Source organism: Euwallacea similis, chromosome 35 (assembly GCF_039881205.1).
Source record: "Euwallacea similis isolate ESF13 chromosome 35, ESF131.1, whole genome shotgun sequence".
NCBI lineage: Eukaryota > Metazoa > Arthropoda > Insecta > Coleoptera > Curculionidae > Euwallacea > Euwallacea similis.
Genome location: NC_089643.1, coordinates 552,645 through 579,114, shown reverse-complemented (window position 1 = coordinate 579,114; position 26,470 = coordinate 552,645). Strand labels below are relative to the sequence as shown.

The 26,470-nt window shown below is 34.9% G+C and overlaps 5 protein-coding genes across 10 annotated transcripts in view; 3 read left to right on the top strand and 2 right to left on the bottom strand.

Annotated features, from left to right (window-relative positions):
- Positions 1-5,510, top strand: part of kis (kismet) — a 29,084-nt gene extending 23,574 nt beyond the window's left edge. For all 4 annotated transcript variants that reach the window (XM_066404608.1, XM_066404606.1, XM_066404604.1 and 1 more), the window contains 6 exons: positions 53-445; positions 1,013-1,388; positions 2,213-3,154; positions 3,434-3,861; positions 4,268-4,499; positions 4,566-5,510. In XM_066404608.1, coding sequence (XP_066260705.1) covers positions 53-445; positions 1,013-1,388; positions 2,213-3,154; positions 3,434-3,861; positions 4,268-4,499; positions 4,566-4,723 — 2,529 coding nt within the window. In that variant the 3' untranslated portion in view covers positions 4,724-5,510. The remainder of the gene's footprint in view (positions 1-52; positions 446-1,012; positions 1,389-2,212; positions 3,155-3,433; positions 3,862-4,267; positions 4,500-4,565) is intronic.
- A 166-nt stretch (positions 5,511-5,676) lies between these two features.
- Arr1 (arrestin 1) lies at positions 5,677-7,369 on the top strand. The gene is made up of 7 exons (XM_066404475.1): positions 5,677-5,857; positions 6,023-6,295; positions 6,355-6,578; positions 6,633-6,790; positions 6,849-6,992; positions 7,046-7,175; positions 7,228-7,369. The coding sequence occupies exons 1-7, from the start codon at positions 5,749-5,751 to the stop codon at positions 7,327-7,329; spliced, it is 1,140 nt and encodes a 379-aa protein (XP_066260572.1). The 5' UTR covers positions 5,677-5,748; the 3' UTR covers positions 7,330-7,369.
- Positions 7,370-7,409: 40 nt separating this feature from the next.
- dock (SH2/SH3 adaptor protein dock) lies at positions 7,410-15,669 on the bottom strand. 2 transcript variants are annotated; one of them, XM_066404473.1, is made up of 7 exons: positions 15,507-15,667; positions 13,044-13,209; positions 11,128-11,348; positions 10,634-11,070; positions 10,440-10,578; positions 10,119-10,253; positions 7,410-9,362 (listed from the first exon to the last, which is right to left on the bottom strand). In XM_066404473.1, the coding sequence occupies exons 2-7, from the start codon at positions 13,153-13,155 to the stop codon at positions 9,159-9,161; spliced, it is 1,248 nt and encodes a 415-aa protein (XP_066260570.1). In that variant the 5' UTR covers positions 13,156-13,209; positions 15,507-15,667; the 3' UTR covers positions 7,410-9,158. The 2 variants fall into 2 exon arrangements, with proteins under 2 accessions (XP_066260570.1, XP_066260571.1); XM_066404474.1 differs by lacking the exon at positions 13,044-13,209 and having other exon boundaries at positions 15,507-15,669.
- Positions 15,670-16,058: 389 nt separating this feature from the next.
- Positions 16,059-20,572, top strand: Arglu1 (Arginine and glutamate rich 1). The gene is made up of 4 exons (XM_066404646.1): positions 16,059-16,363; positions 16,433-16,793; positions 18,543-18,626; positions 20,197-20,572. The coding sequence occupies exons 1-4, from the start codon at positions 16,206-16,208 to the stop codon at positions 20,359-20,361; spliced, it is 768 nt and encodes a 255-aa protein (XP_066260743.1). The 5' UTR covers positions 16,059-16,205; the 3' UTR covers positions 20,362-20,572.
- Positions 20,573-20,630: 58 nt separating this feature from the next.
- Positions 20,631-26,264, bottom strand: LOC136418550 (integral membrane protein 2C). 2 transcript variants are annotated; one of them, XM_066404644.1, is made up of 6 exons: positions 26,064-26,263; positions 25,371-25,606; positions 24,621-24,707; positions 23,322-23,506; positions 22,963-23,196; positions 20,631-22,911 (listed from the first exon to the last, which is right to left on the bottom strand). In XM_066404644.1, exons 1-6 carry the CDS (start codon positions 26,145-26,147, stop codon positions 22,769-22,771), a joined length of 969 nt encoding a protein of 322 aa, XP_066260741.1. In that variant the 5' UTR covers positions 26,148-26,263; the 3' UTR covers positions 20,631-22,768. The 2 variants fall into 2 exon arrangements, with proteins under 2 accessions (XP_066260741.1, XP_066260742.1); XM_066404645.1 differs by lacking the exon at positions 24,621-24,707 and having other exon boundaries at positions 26,064-26,264.
- Between the last annotated feature and the right edge of the window lie 206 nt (positions 26,265-26,470).

Below are 26,470 nucleotides of genomic sequence, written 5' to 3'. Positions count from 1 at the left end.
CCACATTTATAAGTGGTTGTGATAGAATAAATAAATAGGATATGATTTTCAGCCTGAACCAGAGCCTGTAATTGGCAAAGAAAAGAAGAGACGCAAACTTGACGAGATAGTTCTCGGCCTGTCGGCTGCAAAGGAACAATCGCTTTTCCCTGAACCCATCACCAAAAAGCAACCCGTGACACCCAGCGTCACAGTAACTCCCACTTCTGCGCCCGTGACTACTTCGCATGGTCCATCGCAAAAACCATTCACGATAACCGTAACTTCGGTTCCGTCCAGCTCTCAAAGCCAAAGTAGCCGGGCAAATAACCCTTTGAGTGGTCTTTTGCCGGGAATGTCGTCCAAAGACAGTTTTTCCAGTTTCTTGGCGCAGGCGGAACAGCAGAATTTGTTGCTGAAAAAACAGCAACAGCAGCAGCAACAACAGCAAAGAAAGAGTTACGAGGTAAGCTTTGTTTGTAGTAAATATTGATAGTTTGACAATTCAAATTTAAAAGTAATAATGAAAGAATCATTGTAATAGTTTACGGATAAATTCACAAATGCAAACCATCCTTTATATAATAAATCCCTGGTAGAAGAAGTCCAATAAAAGGCCAATAAAAGGAAAATAGTTCGGAAACTTTTTTAACCGAGCAAGGCGACTGATAAGAATATCGATCGATTCTCGAGGAGTATAATACAGCAATTGGGAAGGCTAAGAGAGAGTTCTGAAAATTATTCTGCGATAAAGTCACAAATATGCCAAGCAAGTAGTGGGAGATATTCAGATGATAAAATGAACCGATGGTTCGTATACAGCCTTAAGCAATGAAATGTTGGACAGGAAAAAGGACGAAAAATAATGCATGCTTCCAAAAAAGTCATCATTGTAAGTGCACATTTCGAGACAGGCCATTGTCACATCAACCTTCATCTTTCCATGATATATTGACATCGCGCAGCACCCTCATCAAATTTAATAATAAAATTAACTGTTTTCCCTTTAAATCTCTGATTTTCTTTCTTCTAGGCAATGATAGCAGACATTGGCTCCAAAGTATCTAATGCTTACTCCCACGAGGCGAAAGTGAACAAATGGCTGGCAGAACAGAACATTGCATTAGCTGAGCAGCCATTAGGGGCAGATTATCTCTCTACACGTAGACGCAGACCACGTGTTGACCCCACTTTACTCGATTGGAAAAAATTGACTGGAGACGAGAATGTGTCGGTTGTTCATCGGGTAACTGGGAAGAAGCTCACGGGGCCTAAAGCCCCCACTTTGAAAAGATTAGGTCCCTGGCTTATGGAGAACCCCATGTACGACATCGACCCAAAATGGTCGGAATTGGTGAAGGAGCGGGGCAACTTGGGGTCCGAGCTGCATAAGAGGGTGCAGACTAGCGGTAAGTAATTTTGATTGTCACGTAATAATTCCGTGATTCCTTATGTTCTTTTGTTCACGGTTCTATAAAAATGTAGCAATTTTGCATCTGTTTCCACATACACGATAAGGCTTATTAGTACCAGTAATTCAACAAATGATATCGAACGTGAGAGAATGTGTATTTATTACGCTCTAATAGTGACTATAATAAACAAGGATAAAAATAAAGTTGATGACGGTAATCTGTTGGTCAGATAGATGTACCAATTGTACTTGACAAAATACAAGGCTCCTGCAAAAGTTACTGGATAGAGAAGTTTTATATAGAATGTAATTCAAGGTGCACGATTTGATAGGATAAACTATTTATGTATAACAGACATGGATCTACTGGGATAGGTTGTAAGGCTTTTAGCAGAACAATCTATCGAAAGGGTAACGTAAGCATTTGTAATAATTGCTTCGCCTTACATCTAAATTACTTACATATTAATTAATTTAATTGATCTTTTCTTAATAAAAATGTTCCTAAATACCCTGCGATATCAAATGGTATCAGTATTTTATTGTAACACTAAAATGGGCATACTTGCAATATATTTATTACAATATTTCTAATTTCCGTGAAATTATAAAAAAAAACGAATAAAAGTTTTAAAAATGTCTCGACGCTCATGGGTTAAATAAAGTCTGAGAAAAATGAAAATATTTTACCAAATGTTAAAATATCATTTTGCTAGACTTTAAAATACATCATTTATCATTTCCAAAACCGTCATGCTGTTTATTCTTAGATGGGTCATGCTGTGTAATGTATAATATCAGTATTTTCTAATTTTCCAGGATCTGGTCTCTCAGGATTATCCAGCAGCAGTGTTTTAGCCGGCGGCTCCAAACAAAAATCGGCTTCCTCCGGCAGGCCTCCAGTTCTGTCCAGTCCCACAGGATCCACGTCTAGTGTTAGCTCGGCCTCAGTGGTTACTTCCCTTCCCTCCAATATGTCGTTTCCATCATTATCAAATCTGAACAGTTCCTTGCTGTCCGGTTTGTCAAATCTCGGGCAGTTTGACCCCAAAACTAATCCCCTGTTGATGCCATTCGCTGGTTTGCCCATGAGTTCCATGGCTGGCTTAGGAAATCTCTCCAACATGAACTTATTTGCTAATCTAGCTGGGCTAGGATTACCCGGATTGGGCGGCATGGATCCAGCTGTCCTGGCCAGTGCCACAGCAGCGGCAGCTAGTTCTGGCCCGAAAAGCTCGAATACAAAATCGTCTTCTAGCTCTTCGAATGCGAAACACGCAGAGAAACCACAAGAAGCGCATGCCTCGACCAAGGGTTCATCCTCTTCGTCGTCTTCCATACCCACAACTAACTCGTTCCCATTTTTCTTCCCCAATCCGAGCTTGTTGTATACCCCGTTGGGTCTTGGGGGTTTAAACCCGTTTGCCCTCCAGCCGGGAATGTCGGCCTATGACAGTTTGGGTTTACTTAACGGCGGAGGTCTTGGAACGCAGAGTTCGGGCAAAATGAAGTCGGGCAGTGCTCCCAGCCCCAGACCTTCTTCTAGTAGCACTACAACGACATCATCCAGTGGTATGGTTTCTAGTAGTATGAAACACCAAAGCAGGCCGTCGAGCAAGGATGCCCATAGCGCCGCTTTACTTTTGCCCCCTGACACGCAGATTTTGGAGGGAATCTCTAAAGGTTTGGATATGGGGATGAAAGACAGGGGGAAGTTCGATAAGAAAGAAGACAAACGGAAGGCGTTGGAGAGTTTGAGAGGTTTGTACAATTTAAATTTGTCATTTGAAATTTATTCACAATCTTTTATTCTAATTTCGAAACATTCTGCATAATAGTCTTATGTATTATTAAGTATTAAATTTATACAATATCGCTAATGAATGTTTTAACGGTCCAATACAACAAAAGCAATAATGAAAAATTTCGTGATTCTCAGGTATTGGACCGTTAACAACTTATCAGTAACACTTTATCACTATTTTGCTGATAGGGTGGAAGAATATCTATTCTCTTAATTATCAATGTTTAATGATCTAGGAATGCTTCCTACTGATTTCACCTCAAAAGACAAGCGCACCCCATCTCTACCTGGTCTAGCTGATTTCACGAAGCTTCTGGAAGCCCAAGTGACTCAAGTGACGAAAAAATCTCAGGAACATTTAGAAAAAAGTCCTTTGGAGCACCTAACCAAATCGAACGCTGATTTGGTGGCCAAAGCGCTGGCTGAGGAAAAGGCCCGTCTGCATATGCCTACGGGGTTGAGTAGTACTCCCATCATTTCCAGTAAACGGGCCAGAGAGTCTGTTGAGTCGGACGTTAGCTTGGAGAAGGTGGAGGAACGTGAAGAACTTTCGGCAAAGAAGGGAAAGGTGGAGATGGGAAAAGAAGAATTGGCAGGGGGGGAGAATGAAGTGCAGCCGACTCCGGGGGAACCAGAAGTAGCTGAAAAAGGACCTTCTGAGAATGTAAGTGTATGATTTAAATTGTGATGTTCCTGAAGAGACGCGTTGTAAATTGCGATTGTTTTGAAACGAAGATATAAAATATTCGTGAATAATGGATAATTGTTTCGCGTCAATATTACGAGTTTTAGAATTGTCCACAAATACGCTTTCTCCGAAGTGTCTTCAAATTAAAACAATTCAGGATGAGCAGCTTATAGACTCGATTAGCACCATCAAAACTGTTTCAAACAAATATATCTATTAAAAGCTTTTGTTATTATTTATTTATTTCAATCATAGATTAATAGTACATACTTGGGTTTTTATAACCAGATTAAGTCATTTTTTGATTATCTGTAAACCATATTCCTTCAAATCAAGATATCGGCCCTTCCAATGATGCCATGTGTTTATTTTTTAAATATAGGAAGGAGTAGACATCGAAACCCTGCTGCCATCCTCAGTGGTGACTTCTGGATCGACTCCTGAAAAGGGCGAATCTACGGAAACATTGGAGGAAATTGCCTCTACAGATAATGCCTCCACCGCCGCCGAAGAAATGACTGTGTCTGAGGCACCTACATCCAAAGACGAAGCCACCAAAGACGGCGAAGGTGAAAGTGCCGATGCCGCACCAAAGAAAAGTACGAAGCGGAGAGGTAAGTAAAAACTATTCTCTGAAGAAAGACCATTGAATGTAATTTTTGACATTTTTCTCGATACAGGGAAACGAAAATCCGGTGAAATCTTGTTGGATCCTGAAGCAGTGATGGAAAAGAAGAATTTGCGTTCGAGCGCAAGTCGGTCCGCCGCAGCTGCCGCTGCACGGCATCAACGAGAGGCCGAAAACGCACAAAAAGAAAACAGTGAAAACGCATCTTAAATTAAAAGAAAGGACTGATAAATGCATACGCAACGAGTATTAAAATTCGGTGAACTGTGATACAAATATCTACTAATTAAAGAAATGAAAATGACAGGACATGTTTGTGCCGATGGTTTTGGAAGTGTAAAAAATACATGGTCGCATAATGTATACATTTTATTGGAACTGATTTATATTACGCTTTTATTTGATGTATAGGGTGTCTTGTTTCCGAGATATGTTATTGAGTAATTGTATCAAATGAGGGACAACACATGAGAATAATTACACTGGTTAAAACTTAATCTAGACACCCAGTACATTATTAAATTTAACTCTTTAAGGACTGTCGTTTTTAAGCTTAACTGTTGTTTGATAACATATACGTATAAGCGATTATGAGTTAAAAAGACTCGAATTAACAATTATGTAGTTGTTTAATAAGTATAAAACATTAGCCTTAAGTAAAAAAAAATCGTTTCTCCGGCAAATTGCCCTTTTACGAAGTTTTTAATTAAGTGTTTTAAGTATTTAAAAACATGTACATACAGCAAACCCTGTAGAGTGTCTTTCTTGTACGTTTGTCTGTAAATAGCCTATTATATTACCAATTATACTTTTTTATTTTCTGTTTATTTTGTTCTTCGATTCGCGTAGACTAATACCGGACTAAAGTTTAAATGTTAGTCGTATTGTAACCAATGACGACGCCAATTGTAATCGTGTATATGGTAGCTCTCTCTCACTCTCATTTATTATTATTATGGCGTTATTATAAGTGATAAATATAAAAGTACTGAAGAAATTTGGGTTTTCATAAATCTCCCCATTTTAGAAACAATTTACATCACCTGAAAACATGCTTTAATTCAATTAAAGCCTAATCCCCGTGTGTAGAAGGTTGTTAACGAGTGCAAGGAATAATGCCTAATCAGATTATAGGATGAATCCTTAGAAAATCCCATATATAAGAAAAATTGGAGAAGCTCTGCATTCAGAATTTTACATTTAAACACTGATTTAAGTGCTTCTAAATAATCAAAATGGTTTTCAATTTGAGAGTTTTCAAGAAACAATCGCCAAATGGCAAACTTACCATGTATTTGGGTAAGAGGGACTTCGTGGACCATATTTCAGGAGTTGAACCTATCGGTAAGGAAGGAAATTGTGGTATTTAATTATAGTAAAGAGTCAAAAGTTACTAATTAGGGTTGTAGTTATTTGTCAAAATATTTCATTGCGGTTTTAGTACAGCCTACAACATTAAGACTACCGCCATTACATCTAATCCTCAAAGCATTAAAATTCTCTTCATAGATGGTGTGGTAGCCATAGACGAAGACTACAGAGACCGCAAAATCTTCGGTCAAGTGGTTTGCAGCTTTCGCTACGGACGCGAAGAGGACGAGGTGATGGGCCTCAATTTCCAGAAGGATCTTTACCTTGCTTCCCAGCAGGTATATCCCCCTCCAGAAAAACTTGAAACAACCAAACTGCAGGACCGTCTTCAAAGAAAACTGGGCCGCAATTGCTATCCCTTTAGGTTCGTTTTAGCACCGAGTGCACCAGCTTCTGTTTCTCTTCAACCAGGTATAATTTACTCTTTCGTAATTACCCAAAATTTTTTAACTAGAATCAAAACTTTATAGGACAAGAGGATGAGGGTCAACCTTGCGGAGTTCACTACTACATCAAATTATTCGTGGGTGATAACGAAACTGATCGAACTCACAAGAGAAGCACTATATCTATGGGTATAAGAAAGGTGCAATATGCACCTTCGAAACAGGGCAGGCAACCTTGCACTGTTGTGCGCAAGGATTTCATGATGAGTCCTGGGGAATTGGAACTGGAGGTTACTTTGGATAAACAGGTTTAACCATAGCTAGTCTTCCACCACTAATTTTTGGAAATAAAATATTTTTAGGTGTACCATCATGGTGAGAAAATTGCCGTGAATATTTGCGTACGGAATAACAGCAATAAAGTGGTGAAGAAAATTAAAGGGATGGTGCAACAAGGCGTCGATGTGGTTCTCTTCCAGAATGGGCAATATAGAACCACTGTGGCTAGTTTGGAAACTCAGTAGAAGTTATTTAAACGCTGTTTGTGATTATTAATAGAAGCTGGACATTTTTCGTAGGGAGGGTTGTCCTATAAATCCAGGTTCAAGCCTACAAAAGGTTATTCATTTAATGCCATTATTGTCATCAAATAAAGATAGAAGAGGAATAGCTTTGGATGGTCAGATTAAAAAGCAGGACACCAATTTAGCTTCCACTACTTTGTAAGTGCCGGTTTTAAGCTCACCTAATTTGTTAGTTACGATTAAACATTCAGGTTGGCTACCCCTGACCAAAGAGACGCTTTCGGGATAATCGTTTCCTATGCAGTGAAAGTGAAGCTTTATCTTGGAGCTTTAGGAGGGGAGCTAAGCGCGGAATTGCCTTTCGTTTTAATGCACCCCAAGGTAGCTAAACAAAAATTATGTATTTTAATAGCTTATAGCTTGTAATGTTTAGCCGAGTGGGAAAAAATTGGTGCAAGCAGACAGTCAAGCTGAGGTAGAAACCTTCAGGCAAGACACTATCGATCCAGACATTGATAATTATAAATACGATTAAACTGGTTATACAAAATTTATCATTAACAACTTTGTGGAAAACTTCAACGAATATTCAAGGAAAAATAAAACTATAAAAACTATTTCGCATGACTTTTACTTATAAAATCATAGTACGCTATAAGTATTATGAAACTTTAATCTGAAGTAGGTCAGCTCCATAATACGAGTATTGGGTTCAAAGCCGCACAATGCCTCTGATTACATTTGAGTTTAAGAATATGAATTATTTTATACATACGACTTTTAGCGGGTATAGGTATTTGGATCTGTAAATTTATGTATTTTTACTCAATTCACTGCTGGATTCATAAACAAAAATAACTTTCAGACGTTTGAAACGTCATATAAAGGATTCTCTTGACTAAAATTAATGTGTTTCTTTTAGGACGGGAACTGTTTACTTAAAGATACATCTTACCCTTGACTTGAAGCCTTAATTAGCACAGTAATCATTTCGAGAATACAAGGTGTATATGAACGACAAAGCAGGAGAAGCTCACATGCTGGAAAATTGCAATAAGCAACATTAAAAAACTGAGTATAATTATCATACTGATTTCTTCGTTAATTCACACCTTGTATTTGGAAGCACATACAGGGACTGACAGTGATGTTTCCTTATTAAAACCACCCCGCCATTGATTTACATTCACATGCTTTAAAAGTCAACTAACAAAAATTCGACATCCTTACCGAACTAGTATTGGAAATAATTCAGATTCTTTAGATCCTTATCTTATGATTTATGCCTTAACTACGAAAATAATAACTTATGGATTATTTACAAAAATGAACAAAACTCTGTATAAGTATGACCAGATATACATTAGTAAAATACGGGAAAATGCCAAAGATGTTCAAATTTTTCTCAATTAAGTAATCCCTACTTAAATTTCAGATCAACACTGAGACGTTGTAATTCACTAATTAACAAATTGTATTGCAATAATGTTGGCAGAGCAGAAATAAATATGACAAAAGAAAATATAACGAACAAAACAGGCATTTTAAATTTATAATGGGTGATCATTAAAAAAAAACTTACAATAGCACAAAGCTTTTAAATAATATACAAATAACATTAATTCCTAACAATAGATCGAATGTGTGTCAGTTGGTCAGGGAAATTTCGCAAAAGGTAAAAAACACTTTTGCGATACATTTTTACTGAATACGATAAACTCTTTCAAAAATGACTTATGTGTTGACGTCGATTAATCAGATTAGATACAGGCTCAATTAGCCTGGGTTACATAGTGATTAACATACAAAGTTTACTTTATAGTTATACCTATTACCGTTTATGCAGCACATAACATTTACATAGAAAATAGCATAGAAAGTTCGTATCTTTAACTTTCTATGAAATTTTTATGCGTTATAACCTGTATAAACGCGTTAAGTTATGTACTATACATTTTTTTTAATGCTCACCCTTTATAAACAGACAGACAGATTTTACAGAAGTAATGTAGTGTTTACAAACCAAATAAAACTATTTTTATCAATAAATTCAACGTTATGGAAACAAAAGGGAAGTCATGTTGCTAGACTGACCTTTTTACAAAAGTTCAAATATTATTCATCCTAAACTCACTCGATTCTATTTTTGTCATTGGCATTTTCCTCAAACTCACTTCCTCCTTCTACTTATCATAAATTACTCAAAATCACTCGCAATTTTAAAAAGAAAACGAATAACACTCACACGCCATATTATCTACCTATAATGTAAATGATGGTTGTTCCGGAGGTTTCACTGAAAAACCAATTTCCCCGGGAAGAAAAGCCAATTTTTTTACAATCAAAGAGAAAGCAGAGAAAAGCTTATTTTGTTTTGGGTAGAGGTCGGACGAGATAGAGCTTCTCGCCCTGTTTGTTCGTGTAAATGGGCGCCCTCTGGTAATGGTCGACCAGTTGGTCCAGAGTGTGGAATTTTCGTTGTCCGATGCAGTAGAGGGCACCCTCTACGTGCACCCTAAAGTGTTTGTTTCGGCCCGGAGCTTTGAGAGAAACAGAGTAGTCTCCCACCTATTGAAAACAATAAATTCAAAATTACAAAAATACAATCCTGGCATCTGTTCATTGGTATGCTATTCTATAGGATACATGTGAGAGTGCGAATGAAACTTTTGTCCAACTAAATTGGTTAATAATTTTTTTGATGTGTCTGGAGATAGTCTGTCTGATGCAGTGTGACCAGCTTTTTAATATCCTTGGCATATTTTGTAAATACTCTGTAACTTACTTTGCAAAAATAAAAAGAACTATATGAAGAAATTAAGATATTTATATATACATATATAATTATGTGTCATTCGTTTTTAATTACCTCTTTAAATAACCTCAATAAAGAAAAGAAAAGTTTTTTACGGATATCTCCTCAAGTAATCGAATTTTTTCAAATTTTGAAAAGGCATTTTATTTGGCGCAACTTTGCCCCAATTTAACCGACCTCGTACCTCTTATGATTACTGAGATCGCAGTGATGAACGTCGATATATATATATATATATATACTTCTGTATTAATTTTAGTTTCAAGAAATTTTGCCCGCAATACTTACTCATGATTTATAAATTGAAATTCTAATTTTGTTCAGAAATTGTACTAATTTGGCTTATTTCTCGACGTTTTGGTGAATGCACTCAAAGACACTACCCACACAACATCTTATATTGAATTTGTAGACTTGTTGTAATTTATAACTTGCCATCCCTCTAACATTCCAGGCAGATTAAAAACCCTTAGGACAACTCCTTTTCTTTTATTAAAAAAATCACTTACATTTGTCTCACTATCTCTGATCAGGAAATCCCCGTCATGGCCGTATTGGTTCAATAAATTATCACAAACGCTGCGCGTGATGCATCCGTAGTACCAGGGTCTGTCGATTAAGTGTGGTTTGTCGATCATCGAGACCTGAAATCCATGTTATGAACCTTCTAAAATTCTAATACCGTTATCTGTTGAGAAAATTAATACAAAAATAATTGTAATTGTGCAAAAGTGTTATTATTCCTATCTATTAAAAATAGTGAGGCAGTTAGTTTTACACTAAATTTGCCAATAGAAAACAGTATAAAGTTATTTAAACAGGAAACTTACTTGAGAGCTAACCATTGACGACTCCAGCCTTTCCGACTTGGCCTTATCCTGGAACGGCCTATCCATATAATCCGAGAGTTCTTGCAAGTAGTTCCTCGGTACCAGTCCTATTTGTCCTTGTGCGTTCCTTGCTTTATACCTTCATAATCATGAAAATTATTAATTGTTACAAATCATTTTTATCTAAAACTGACCATTCTGGATCACTTGGCGGCCTATCCAAAATTTCTAGTCTATCTCCTTTCTCAAACGACAATTCCTGTTCGTTTGAACTGGAAAACGAGTATAAAGCTACCACAATATCCAGTACATTTTCGGCCATAGCATAGGTGTGCATGGTATCATCTAAATCCCCCTCTTCTTGGGTGTAGTTTGAAGGAAACCACCCTGTTATGTTGCTGCTTTGTCCCCTCCACCACCCGTCATTGCTCTTTTCCAGAATCAAAATTCTGGAACCTTTTACTAGCGACAGTTCATCCGGTTGTTGCGCCTGGTAGTTGTATTTGACCACTGCTACACCGATAGCTTCGGACGGGTCAGGGGCGGCTCGCCGCGCCATGCTAGGTGAGTCGGTGTTGCGCGAGGGAGAGGTGTTTGAGGGGAGCGTTTTGGAACCCGAGCCTTTTTTTACCTAATATGGAATCACAAATAACTAAATTCAGAAAATCGAAGATCATCCCGAACTTGCCTTTTTCTTTATGCTATCGAAAAGAGATGGTTTCTCTTTTTTGACGTAATTGCTGGGAACATATCCGGCCTGATTGCGCGAATTCTGTACTTTCCACCAGTGCTTCGAATCGTCTAGAAGGACGTAACGTTCGTTTTTGCGTAAATCTAACTCTTGCGGGCCTTGGTGCTCGTAGTCGTACTTGGCGACCACGTAGCAAACGTCATCTTGATTGGCTTTGCCTGCAGTGAAATGCATTCACAATAGGTACTCAAATTCCCTCACAAGTCTTATGTGAAATATTTAAACCTGAGGGGTAAACCGCAGAAGTATTTGTACATATGGATATGTAATGTATTGTACATACGAGTATATGTAATTATGAGCAAATTAGAAATACAGAACTGAGATAAACGATAACAGGTAGATATAGGGTGATTCAAAGTCGAAGCTCATCATTGGGATCTCAGAAACTATAACAGACACAGTTTTGGTTAAATTGTTGCCAAGTCGTTATAACCTGCCGTGTGTAATTTTTGAGAATTTTTTATCCGGTAAAATTCAAATTACAGAATTTGGTTTTCTGTCTCTGTTGTGCCCCAATTTAATTATTCTCTAGGGTTTTTGATTTTCTGGACCCAAAATTTATATTCTAGCACTATAGTTTCCTGCACTCGTCCAAAGGTTTACACATCAAACAAGCTGCAATGGTAGGGCGCATCCTTAACACGTACCAATATACGCACACCAGAGCGAAAAACTGATTGATTTGGAACTGCAAAATAATCTAATTGGGAAAATTGCACAACATCTGAAAAATTCCTATATATTGAACGGGCGTTCAATAACGTTCTTCTTGTTTTTCTCCACAATGCACTTGGTGCAAGAGGGTTGGAACAGAGGATCTGTGGCATAGGATAGATGGGTTGAGGCACGCTTACAGAGCGGCACTGGGCACCATTTCCTTATAAAATATTATGGTCTGTAGTAGTCGATGATTTGCCAAGTGTGAATAAACTGTAGGAGGTAGTTGCTCAGGTCTATGCCAACAACCTCGCCATCCTTTTTCGTAGATCCCATGGTGAGTGAAAGGAAATCAATTTACTCGAGGAGATACTTGGTACCAAATATAAATGGTTCTTCGGGGAGCAGTTGTCTGTGAACTCTGGCAAAACAGTAATAGTCCTCTTTACAAAACAAAGAAAAACTGGATCATTTAGAGCGATCATTACTTCCGAGCAAGATTATTATATTTACAACAGAGGCTAAAAATTTATGTATAACCCTGGATAAAAGACCAAGTGTGCAGTGAAACACATCCTTGAAAAAAATGATCAACAAAGTGAAGCTATTCTTTTGGACATGCAAACACCTCGCTAAAAATTGGTTTTATATTGCGGCAAAAAAATTTAGGTCCAAGTTTGTGCCAGAAATCACACCCTAGTGAATCTAAGTGGACTCTATGGCCTTAAAGCAAAACCCCACATGTCAATAGGCCTCCCTATTGATAATCGGATTTCGCATTAGTACCATAAAATTGTTATGGATATTGAGGTGAAATAGATCTTAGAGGTTGCGATGCAAGGGCCATTTCAGGCCCAATCATGATAAACATAATCTCTTATAGTTTCTGAGATAACATCTACTAATTGACATATCATTTGGCTCCACGTGATTTAAAAACTTTTATTAACACAAGTCGTTCGTTTTATTAAGAAAAAAAAAAGATCACAAATTCTGGTCCAGCATCATATTTTCATACTTTCCCAGATATTTTAAAAACCACTCAAAACTTGGCATTTCAGATGAGCCCCCAAAGGTAACATTTTCTAAAGTGGTCTCAACCTGAGCATTAAAGCAATTAGTTGTAATATTTTTAGGTATTCTGTTCTTGATCTGCAATTTACACCTCAATTAAACTCAACCAACCAACATACCATATCGATAACTAGGTGCGGCCATTTGTTCGGAAGTGATCTTAGTTGCGTAACCACTGCTAGTTTGCCAAGGGCTGCGTGGTAATGGTCGCACAGACTGAGTCTCCAACATGACCACAAACCACAACACTACCAAGTGCAGCTAGCCAACACACATGCTTCTACACTATAACAATAAGTCTTGGAATAAATTTACATGAGAGGAGTTTTTGTTACAAACATTTACATGCTGTTATGAGACGTAAAATCAATGAGTCAATAATGAGCTAATGAGTAATAAACTACCTATAAAGGGACCTTAATTAGAAATGTATTTTTTGTATTTATATTTTTATTGACATACAGGGTGTTTCTTAAGCACATATTGCACAACATCAAGAGGCTATTCCTCGTGTCACGATAGGAAAAAAGTTAATATAAACATATGTCTGAAATCATTCCATTTTCTAAATACAGGGAGTTAAAAAACCACCCTGATGTTTTCAAGAGTTTGACAGTCACTTAGAAGTAGTTTCAATTAATGTATCCAATTTGGTGGTAGTCACTTTAAATCATTTTTGTGGATTTTAAAAGGCGATTTCTTTTTATTTTTATAAGTTGAGTTGTACTACATTTATTCAGGTATGTACAAGAATTAAAACACTAATTTAATTCTTGAAACTGAAATAAGATACAAGAAAACATTAATGGACAAAAAAGTTGTATTTTTAGTTAATCAATCTTAAATAATTATGCAAGTAGAAAAAATCTATTGCATGATACCATTTTTGTGTACTATGGTGTATTTGAAAAACCTGGCTCTGTGGGTATGCCCCTGAAATTTCTGAACAAACTTTGATATACCTAAAAAACATTTCAAAATATTGTCATTAAATAATGGAAATTGTAATTATTTTTTACAAATTGAAATATGCAAAAAATAATTTAAAAACTTTTTTTAAACTTCGACACTCTAAAATTTGGAAATGAAGTGATTTCAGACATATGTTTGTAAGACCCCTTTTCTTATATTAATACAAGAAATATCTGTTTGAAATTATGTTATATGTTTAAGAAACACCCTTTATATGATATATGACCAAATAGGGATTTACCTTCACAAAAAATATTAGGGAAATGGCAATCTTGTGGAAATCACATATTATGGTTGTTGGCGAAGAGAAAGAAAAGAGATATTTAAAATATATTAGGTAAGAACAGTTAAAATAATAATGAAAATAACATTACATATGACAGCAGAAAACTTATGACAAGGCATAAGAATAATGTAACTGAAAAATTGGATAATTTTCCCTCAATTTGAACTCTGTTTTTGGCAGATAGTTGCAGGGATATACATACTGCATAGGATATATCTAAGAAAGACATTTTGACTCCTCCCCAATTTGACTGAAAAACATAATTTATCTTTACCTTAACTTTCCAAACATTATGAAGCAGTTTACTTATCTTTTGGGCAAACTATATATGGTTCTATACAAAAATAAACACATCTTATTTAAGGTCTCTTGCATTTTGTAAACACAAGGACCTACAATGGTTTCTTTCGCAACATCACACTGGTTAAGACACCTGATTTTAGGCTAATTATCTATTTAATTAGAATAAAGTTGAATGACTGCCATTGTTTCATGATATGCATGAAATTATGTGGAAATTGCTATGTGGATTTCTTGAGGAAAGTTATCCCAAAAGAAACTTACTTAAATATTTAAAGTCCTTGGCATATTTGGAACTGTGGAAATCAGGAAATTGGTATTTAATACAGAAAAACAAAGAGCAATATTTACCTAAACACTATAAAAACTTTATTTTAAAAATGGGCTAATTTACCTTATGGGAAAAAATATGAGTGCTCAAAGAGTTGGATTTTATATTAAATAGGAAATTTGCTCTCTTTGAGCTGTAAATAGCTGTGATAGATTATTATGAGGTTACTTAAAAAAAGCAAGTTTATAGATTTGAAGCTACAAAACTGTCATCTGTGAGTCTCCATAAGACTTTTTGGGAAAGTCACTTAGATTTACTAGAAAACTAGTGAATTTTGGGATGTTGGTTTACTCAAATTTAAAATGTACGAAGATGAGTAACCTGAAACGACTAACACACTGACAATTATTCACTTAAGTGATTCAAATAACTTTCTAGAAAAGTCTAAAGAATTCCACTTGAACTGACTTTTTGAGAAAATTATATGGGGTATAGAGCAATATGAAATACTTGGGGTCAGTTGGGGATTATACTGGGAGCATCTATATGGAAAACTCCATAAAATGAATCACATTCATTCTGGAAATAGTCTAAAATGACACTTCTCATGCATTTCAAACCACTAAATCGAAAATAATAAACTAATGAATATTCCTGGAACACAAATAACGATACCCACAGGCAGATCTTCACCTGGGGGTGGGACCACTGTAACACATCCAGGATTAATGGCCTATAAAACGCCAAACTTACCAGTTTTTAGGCTAGACATATTCTTAAATCAACCATAAGTAAATATATGAGCACCATAAATCACTAAATACAGGAAAATGGGAGGTTTTGATTGAATTTTTATTAAAAATGTCTTGGGATATTTACTAATTTTATTGAAAACGGAAAGCGAATAAAGCGCAATGTCAATGTCAAAATTGCATTATGGGAATTTAAGGTGGCGCTGCAAAATCTAACTTTATTATTATACAAACCATATTGAACAACATGGCAACGTCGAGGCCAGATGAGCTCTCATATTGTACGAAGTAAAGCCAAATCCAAATTTTCAAATATACAAAGTGCGAAAGTTTCAGATTTTTAAAGTTTTTATTTACAGATCTTTCTCAATATTATCCTAATAATTATATGTTTCCTTCCAAAAGCCCGTTATCTATAATTCTTCCCAAGTTATTTTAGATCGCCCTACTGCCTAACGGTTATGTTGCCATTACTTGATTTGAAGAGCAATTATTGTTTTATAGGTATGTGTCACATGTATATATGTCATATGTCATATCATTATAGTGGGCAGCCATTTTCTTTTTACTTTCCTTCCTACAAATTTCTGCATTAGGATTTTTGATAAATTTTCCCTTTGTGGTTTGTGAGTGGTTTTGTGATAAACATTTAATTACAGTTATATACATTGTTCACCTAAACCCTAGTGATATCTTCAATATGGGACGATCTAGATCTAGAAGCAGAACTCCCAAAAAGCATCATAAAAGCAAACATCACAAAAGAAGCAAATCGAGAGATAGGACTGAAGTGAGTTCTCATAAAAGACATAGAGACAAGAGTTCGGAAAGAATCAAAGAGAAAATACCCAAAAGTCGGTAAGTACCTAATCTAAACATGAACTCAATCTCAATATTACAATGCTGCAATTATTTAATAAATTTCAGTAAACGCTCAGCTTCCTTGTCTTCCAACTCAGGTAGTGATGTCTTAGTTGATAGAATAGAGAAACACTCATCCCGCAAACATAAGCATAGAAAAATGGATGAAGTGGAAAGACTGGCAGAAATGGAGAGACAGAGACGACTGCGGGAGGCAGAACAGAGAATAATTAAAGAAGAGACTGCAAAACGGATAGAAGATTTAGTTAAAAAAAGAGTGGAAGAGGAACTGGAAAAACGAAGAGAAGAAATTGAACGTGAAGTGGCAAAAAGAGTGGAGGAAGCCAAGCAAATAATGGAGAAAGAACTGATGGAGGATTTGGAAAGGAGAAGGGAGAAGCAGAAGGAAGAGGAGCGCAAGAGGCAGGTAAGAGTCAAGTCTGATCCAGGATATTATTTGTTTTTTTATCAATAAATAAAACTTCAGTGAGTGTATATTTGAATGTTATTAGAATGGAATAGATAATATGATTAAGTGATTTCAAGCTTTGTTTCAATTAATTTTTAGTTATTGAATGTATTTATTTCAATCAGAATCATAGATGTTGAACAAAAGGGCCTGCATTTGCTACCACTGCTAAGTTTCAGCTTCAGTTTGATTATTGTGTAAATTTGCAAAAAATAATTTGTAAAACAAGATTTTCCAATGGTTTTTCAAGGGAATGAATATCAAATAGTTGATATTTATATAGCATACTGTATAACATTTTTCTAAGTCTTCCAATACAAACGCTTCATTATATTTATTGTATTGATTCCTTAAACTACATTTTTTCTTTTCTTCATTTAATATTCAACTAAACTTGTATGAAAAATTCAACCTGAGCTCCACACATGGCTAAAATCAGAGGTTCAATACCTCTCATAGCCCCCTAGATGTGGTAGCATGTAGATCAGACTTTCCTCAAGTTATGTTGTAAATTATATGCCATTAGCTGAAATATTAAGGCAGGCCACGCGCATGGCGACCGAAAGTGGGACCAGCTTTAGAGGACGCGCAGACCTCTTATGAGCAGGTATTATCCAACATTTTTTTTTAGTCAATTTTGTATTACTTTTATCCATTATGTCTACCCCCCTCCAATGTTGGGGACTGGGAGTGTTTTCATGCCCCCAAGGCCCTTTTTTTTGGTTGTCAAACTAGTTCCACCTGTGAATGCAGTAGAGATTTTTAACAGGTTGAAATAATTGGAGTTTAGGTAAAGGTTACTTTAGTAAAATTAGTAAAAATTGCATCTCCTTCTTCATTGCGTCTATGTAGTGGGAAACAGTATTAAAAATTGATGAATGTGTTATTTGATTTTAAAGGTATCGGTTCTTAGCCAGTGTGCTCTGTTATGTGTACCCACGTTAAACTCACGCCACTGATTTAATTCAATTATCCCTTCAGTTGTGCAGAAATAAAACTTCATTTTACTAGAGTAAATTTCTGTATGAAAGAGCAGTTTATTACTCTACTTAGGCTCAGTTGTATGAAAGTCAGTTCAGCTGTACTAGAACTGGTATATGAGATACCCTTAATACCTTAAAAATGCTATCACAGGCAAATTAATTTCATTTGGTGCACTTGGTTTAGTAACAACAATACTATACATTTACGTGATGGTTCAAGTTATACCAATTCTCATTCAGTTGAGTCGACTGTCATATAATTCAGTCTTAGTCAATTTATTTGTTATATTGCAATAAGTGTTTAGTCTTCCTTGCTCATCTCTATTGTTAAACCAATATCAATTATTCCATACTTATAAATGGAGAACTTAATGGAAAGCTGATTTGCTCCTTCATTAACTCTAAATTCTCAAGTTATTCAGAAAAAGTTGCATCCAACAAAATTAACACCAAATCTAGTTCATCATTAACAAGATTTGAACAAAAGCATTTGGACCAGATGCAGCTTTTTAATCCTTTTTTTATAGTGTGTGAATGTGAATTTAGGACTACTTTTACTTCTTGACATTTTTACAAATTAAATATAAAAACTATGTGATTATGGTGGTTTTACAAATAAATCATTACAAGAAGTAAAACTGGCCAAAATTATGTCTGCTTCTGAGGTGGAACTGGTGAAGAGCTGTGTTCAATTAGGTTATTAACTAAACCACATGGTTTATAGGAGGAAGAGAGGAGAAAGCATGAAGAGGTGCAGAGAATTCTAGAAGAGAACCAGAGGAAAATCGAAGAAGCCCAACGACGTTTGGTAAGTATCCCCTTTTTATGGTAACTGTTTCTCTAATCTATATAAATCCAATATAGTGCTAGATAGCTCAAATCCTCTATATTTATTATTTGATTATACAGGTATCACCAATTTAAATAGAAACATAAAGATTGTGCAAGTGGGAAAAGGAGCACATACGGTTTAATATGCCTTTGACAAAGAGCAATAACGAAATGAGCTGAGTCAGTCTGGCCAGCGTCTCTACTTCGATGTTTAGATTGATGTCGATTTCGCGATCTTTGTCGGAGGCATATTAAACCTTGTGTAGTCTTTCTTCCACTTGCATAATTCTTATGTTTTCACTTGAACTGGTGATACACTTCTTCGCGCTTTTGTCGCATCGTGATACCACATTTTAATATCCACTCCCCACAAAGTTATATATTATGAGTATCATTGATCGATTATCCATTCATTTTACTAGAGCTATATCTCCGTTTCCACTAGTCACTTCATCATGGGATTTTCTGTTTGTGTTCTAATAATAGAAGGTTTCTAAATATATTTACGCGGATTTTACCAGCATCAAAGATATTTTTGTAATTGAGAACCTGAAGGAGCTGATTAGAGAAAAAATAGTTATCAAAACATCATTTAGGATTCGGTCAGGTAGAGGAAGAACCTCTTGCTCTAAAACCAAAGGTTTTTAGATCATTTTGATCTAAGCCTGTGGACACACCTTGATATATGATAAAAGTATATGCAATACCAAACTAGATGGTACTATTTTGATATCATGAACCAGTTGTTGTCCTATGTATCTTTAGTTTTGGACCACCTTGTATAAACCGCCATGAAAGTTGTTACTTCTTGTCCTGCTTAAATGAATAAGAAATTGGGCGCTCTCCTTCGGTGGCGCCGTCAGGAACCTTTAGGATTGTACCACACCTGGGTCGTTCCAGTACTCCTGGAATATCAGCTCTATCAAGCCCTTCGAATTCAAGGATTGACCGATCTTTGCCGTTAAGTTTATGGAGTGTCAATTTAGTTGATTTGTTGCTCTGGTAGGCATACTGTTCGGCCCCACGGGAAGGGGCTCTGAAGCCTCCCACCGTTAGGTACCTATCCAGTAGCTTTGCCAAACTCTTTATAAGAAATTATAAACTTGATTGAAATATCTTGACTTATATGTATATGGATATGAGAGCTTTTAGGTCTTGTGTATAACGGTCAATTTTCAGAACATTGAAAATCTTCACTGAAGTCCATTCAAATGGAATATAGATGCAGGCTAAGTGTGCTCAAATTGGAACTATTGCTTATTTTCAAAATAAGATTTGATCTTTTTGAGAATTTTGATTAATGGTACCTACCAATTAACGACTAAAACTGAATTAGTCAAACTAGTATGCAAAGCATTGGAAAATTTTCAAGATACGTCCAAAATTAAATTTATAAGTCCCTACCATTCCAATGATTTTCAGATAAACCGTCATTTAAAATAGGTCCGATATGTTTTGGTCATCAAATTTAGGCAGACATTGGAATTTTAATTATTACTTAGTTCGATTTTATTGCCTTGAAGTCATTATTTAACGTTTTCTTATAGGCGGAAGAGCGTTTGGCGATGGTTGAAGAACAAAGGAAAATTGATGAAGAAAGGCGACGGTTGGAGAAAGAACAAGAACGAAGAATGAAGGAAGAGCAAAAAAAAATTTTGGGAAAAAACAATTCGAGACCGAAACTTTCGTTCTCGCTAAAACCAGTTTTGTAGTACATATTTTTAGTGCAAGTGACCAGTAACATTGATAATTAAAATTTATTATGATATAATTAAATCAACTATATATTTAGCACCAACAAAAGGATGAACCGACGTGGAATTAATAGTAGATAAGCTTTAAGAATTACGGTAGGTGAGGTATTCATTTACTATTCAAAGTAAAAACGGATGTATGTGTATATAATCAATACAATAGTACAAATGGCTTTGTTTTATTTATTCTTTTGTAGAATGTTGTTTGTTAATGAGGAAAACGTTAATTAATTTAAAAACGAGTCAATTTATTATCAATTTAGACATTATAACATAACATACTTATTTATAACTAATATGAGCCTTACTAACAAATAGAAATATCACTACTATACATTTAAAATTGCATGTAAATTCTACAATAATTGCACTCTCTTCTACGAGTGTTGGAGTAATAAAACGCAATTTTTAACGTTATTTAAGCATCAAGCCGAAGCCAAATTGCCTTCACCTTGTGGAGCAAATTTTTTTAACGGCGAGACAGAGGTTTAAAATGGATAATTAAAATTATCTATTATAGATATTTTTATTCTACTCGTAATTTCATATTATTAGTAGAGCTATAGCAAAAACAGATCATAGTAACCGGTGACCGTTTACAAAAAAAACATCGAAATAATAGGTGAACCGTAGGGCGTTGATCAAATCATTTACTATTTACCATCAAATATCTGACTCGTTAGATTAACAGAAGAATATATCTAGGACATACCCCTAATATTTCAACGTTTCCTTGAGTTTTGTTTATAATCACGCTTTACATACAATGTGTCCGCTTTAAGGACTTACCATCCTTATAAAATCTTTATTTCTTAGTCGATTTTGACGTGTTTTTTTTTTATTAATTAGCTATTCAAAATCGCATTTGTCTAGTAATAAGTATGATGACTCTTCACCTATATTCTTGGTCTACTGCGTGCATTTTTATGGGATCAAATTTCAAAAACTACTATTAGGGCTTTTTTAGCATGAAGATAAAGGCAAATTCTCAATTAGAATTACCTAAAACCCATCTGTACCGATTTTCAGTTTTCTGCTATACAGGGTGTTCAAGAAAATCAATAAAATATATATAAAAAGTGGTAAGAAACCTTTTAAACCCAAATTTATTCATACACTTGAAGTTGGAGATCAAAATCAGAATGAAGTTCTGTTTATGGCTGCAGGGTATGTATCAAGATCTTAACTTTTTAAAAAACATCTTATACACTGATGAAGCTACGTTTATAACAAGCGGTGTAGTGTCGGCACAAAATAGTAGAATATGGAACCCAAATTGGATAATTAAATTTAAAGAATAATACTCCTCAAAAGTAAATGTTTTCTGTGGTATTGTAAATCAAAAGATTATTGGACCGTATTTTTTCGACGTAAATTTGAATGTAGCTCGTTTTGTGAGATTTCTACAAAATGAGTTCAGTGACGCACTTGATGGAGCACCTATTTATAATGCAGTTAATGTAAAAAATTGGTTAAATGTTAATTATCTCAAACGCTGGATCGGATGAAATAGTCCTCTTATTCGTTGGCCGCCACAACGTTCGGGTATTACACCCATTGACTTTTTCCTTTGAGAAACAATAAAAAAATAAGGTTCATGCCACAAATCCTGAACCTACGTAAAGTTTTGTGCACGTATTAGAGAAGTTTGTCGAAGTATAAATTAACACCAACTAAGTGACGTATTGGGAAATAATCATCGACGTGTTAAAAATTGTATAAGAGAATTTGGTGGGTTAATTGAAAATACTAATATTTAACCCAAAAAACTGCTTTGTCTGTGTGAATTGAGTAAATCGAATTTAACATTAATTTATTGTAAAAAGGTTAAATTTTAATATTTTTAAATATTTCAAAGTTCTTCAATACTAGTAATACATTTTTTCTTGAATGACCGTCAATCAGTTTTATTGTTAAAATAATTTTTTTGCCAATTTTGAAACTTGTTTACAAAAAAAACATATTTTATTGATTTTCCCTAACACTTTATATGGTAGAAAAATGAAAATTGCTATAGATGAGCTTTAGGTTATTCTAATTGAGAATTTGCTTTTATCTTTATGTTAAAAAAGCCCTAATAGTAGTTTTTGAAATTTAATTCCATAAAAATGCACGCATTTGACCATGAGTATGAGTGAAGAGTCATTATACCTACTAGACAAATGCTCATTTTGAATGTCTAATTAGCAAAAAACAATGTCAAAATCAGCCAAGAAATAAAAATTTTACAAGGGTGGTAAATCCTTAACGCAAATATACTGCGAATGAGCTGATTTTGCAAGAAACATTCCCAGAAAACATGAAAAGTTCCTAATTAATAACTTCAATGTATTTAATATGATACACTTGACATTGAGAAGTTTATTTATTGAGAAGCGTGACCGCCACTGTATTGCTTTTCATAGTCAAGCACGTCATCTAAATTGACGATATCGAGCTCCCAAATGCCTTTACCGGCAAATTGGCCAAATTTCACCTCAGAGTCTGGATTAGCAGACCGTTTGGAAACTAAGAAAAAAAAATTGCAGAAAATTTACATATTAACTGAAACAAACTTACTTCCACCAACATATTTCTCCAATCGATATATTGGCATAGCTTGACATTCGGTGGCGATATATTGTCCAATATCAGTGGTGTCAGTAACAGGTGGAGTGACAACCCTCATGGTTTCTCGCACCACTTTAGTGTCAACCTTGTAGTAGCCGTCCCACATTTTGTGAACCAAATCAAAGAGGGAGCTGGGCGGTAGTACATTGCCCCTATTAAGAGGCATTACGAAGCACCTGCCTCCTAAAGGAGAGATGTAAATTGAAGTTTTTATCCTGTTTTTTTTTGTTTTTTTTAATTTTTATTGAAAATAATAGAGATACACTGAAGATTCCCAGCAATTATATAAAACATAGTTAATCTCATACCAGTAACGTCGATAATTCCAGTATAATTTGTATTGAAGTCATGAATGAACCTGCCATTGCGGCCGTTCTTGAAATCTGGGACATCGATTTTTTCGTATTTGTTGGCGGCGTCGATTTCAAAATTTTCTTGGAAGAATTTTCCGCTTAAGATTCTCTTCCAGCCTTCATTATCCATATTACCATTCCTAGAGTAAAGGAACAATTAATATATATAGAACAAAAGTTTTAAGAACAAATTTATTTTAAAACCGGGTTAACATTTTCAATCGTACACAAATTAAAATTCCTAAACCTATGTTAAATGAATAATTAAAAAAAGGTTCATTGTCCTTGCTGACCTCGCAGTTTATACGTAGTTAGTTCTAACTTGCGTTATAATGTTTTGGTTGGAGGCAACTTCAATTTTATTGATTATTTGGTAGATTTTGGTAGACATTACTGTGATCCAGTAAAGCCCAAATATGGAATACATATATGGAATATTCTAATAGTGCCTTATGATTGTAACTTAATGACATGATGTGATCTGCCAAAATTAGTTGATTTCATCAACCAGCATTGTGCCAATAATGAAATAGTTGTTTAGTCAGGCTTAACTTCTTGCCATTGTGCCAGAATCACAACGAACTGATTAGAACAGTAAATTGTCTAATATGTACAAAAAAGGTTAACATCACAAATATGTCTCAAACAAGATCCACTGAGAATTTTTGAGCTTTATCAAAATGCAGTATATCAAAGACAATAGACCTTTATCAATCATTCAATATAAGCTTATGAATTTTAATTCATGTGAATTAAGATGTCAAACTAGTTTTGAAATCAATTTATTCTTAAAATATATTGAATTTGTTGAAGATTGTCTCAAAAGTTTCATTACATATGCTATGTACCAGAAAAATATGTCCCATTGACTACTGACACTTTTTATGAGGTTCTTCAATTATTTGAGTTTCCCAGGCAGTGATTCATTTATTATTAAATTCAAAATGAACCTAAATAGGCTCTAGTAAGAGATGCTTCCCTGGAAAGTTATTTTTAAATGCATACTGGTCAAATATCTGGAAACATTTCATAAAAGTGTTACTAATTAAGTAAAATTAATTCCAACTTAACTCCAATTATATGGGTACATAATAAGAAGAGTATAAAATAGGTGACAATGTTTTCTTTTGGTTTATGCATAGATGACAAATTCTATAGTCACTCTAAACTTAGCTTATTAGTTTATCCAATAGTTGTCTCCAAGGTTATTACTTTCAATAATAAATTATTTAATAATAAACAGTATTTGCTTACCACTTCTTTAAATTATCATCACTTATCATTTTCATCGACACTTCATCATCCTCAGTAGAATCATAATCATTGTCATCCAAATCAGCACTAAAAAAATGAGTTTTATAAATTCACTAATTTCAATTACAGTGCGTTAAATGATGAACTAAACAGATATTGTTAAGTAGTGCGTGGAAGAGCGAAATAAACAAATTCTCGTTAAACTGTTTTTTTCAATTGCAAAAAAGTTTCCTTTTATTAACATAAAACAGGTTGTAAAGTATATTTTTTAATACTAATGCCACAAGCCCATACTTTTACTACCTGGGCATTAAAAGTGGCACTTTACAGTCTGTTTTATGTAGCCTTGTCAAATATAAACACCACCTTTCAGAAGTTGTTAAATGTTTTGATTATAACAGTTTTACATGCAGAAAAAATTGCTGAATTTATTGCATAAACCTTACATCTTTCAACTGATTTTAGAATATAAATTGTTAAACAATTAACTTAAATTGATATATTTTTGAACTATGACAAAAAAGTTTGTTAGCTGTGAAAACAAGAAATTAATCCATTCAGATTAAACATATCACTTTCAAGGTCTTAGCATTCTATAATGGTAAGTAACAGAGGTAGTTGCAACATAAGAGAGCATCATAAGTGTCATAATATAATTTGAAGGTTTCAATATAATTTATAAGGTGGAATGTCCAAAACTTTCAGTATATTGAAAAACTACATCCTTACTACAACAGCACATTTACTTACATGGGGATTCTCACCCAACCTTCAGATCTCTCATAAGGTTCATGCATCCTTCTGGTGACACTGAGATATTCATTGTAAAGGATTTTGCCCCCAATTATGCCTACACTGACCACTGCCAATGCAACAATCAACAGGCAGAGGATTGTAGAGGATGAAACTCTTCTGGCATGGCCTGGAAGAATGATAATCCGGCGATGGATGTTTTGAGACTCTACATCTCCTGATGGGGCAGATGCCTGAAAATTTCGCTCTGTTACTAAGTGATCTCATATCTACCTAATTAATGTTTATGTATGCAAATATAAGTTGGTATAATCAACTATTATAATAAACTGTTATCAAATTGCATTTGTGTTGCAAAACGTGAGTGGAAAACAAAACAACTTTTTTCTAGAATTTCTTAGATTTTTGATCCTCATGTCATTAACTACAAAAGGAAGCTTTCTTTCTTATGTTATTATGATAAAAAGGATTTAAAGATATCAGGAAAAACAGATAAAGTACCTGTCTGAGATAAATTTAGAATGGAATAGTGAATTGTCTGTAGTAGGGTCTAGATCAACCAAATTAGGGCTAAAATAGCCCTCAAGGCACTAAATAAATGTAGAATGAAAATCCCCATATTTATTGATTTTACTGCGACGAAAGACGGAACCCAAACATTGATGAAAGGTGCATTTAGTCAACTCTTACCTCCACATTTAATGCGTCATCGTGCACTAGGGGCACCACTAATTTGTCCTTTTTTTCGGAAAATGGCTTCGTGAGAATCGTCATTTTCCTTTAATGATTCTGGATTTTGTGGGCCGATTTTAACCCGTACACACTGATTTTTTTTCTAAATTGATACAAAAATCAATAGAAAGGACGAGGGAGGAATGGCAAGAAATGGTGAATCCGTCAAACACCTTTATGTTTTGACTTTGACATTGATAAAAGTGACAAAAGACCTTTTCGGAAACGATGATCAGGTTCAGATTAATCCCTACCAGCCGATTTTCAACCAATCAGATTAATCCTGATGACAGTCAACCAATCCGAATGGTTAAAAATCAGCCGAAAGACATCATTTTGATCCAGATCATTGTTTTCGAAAAAGC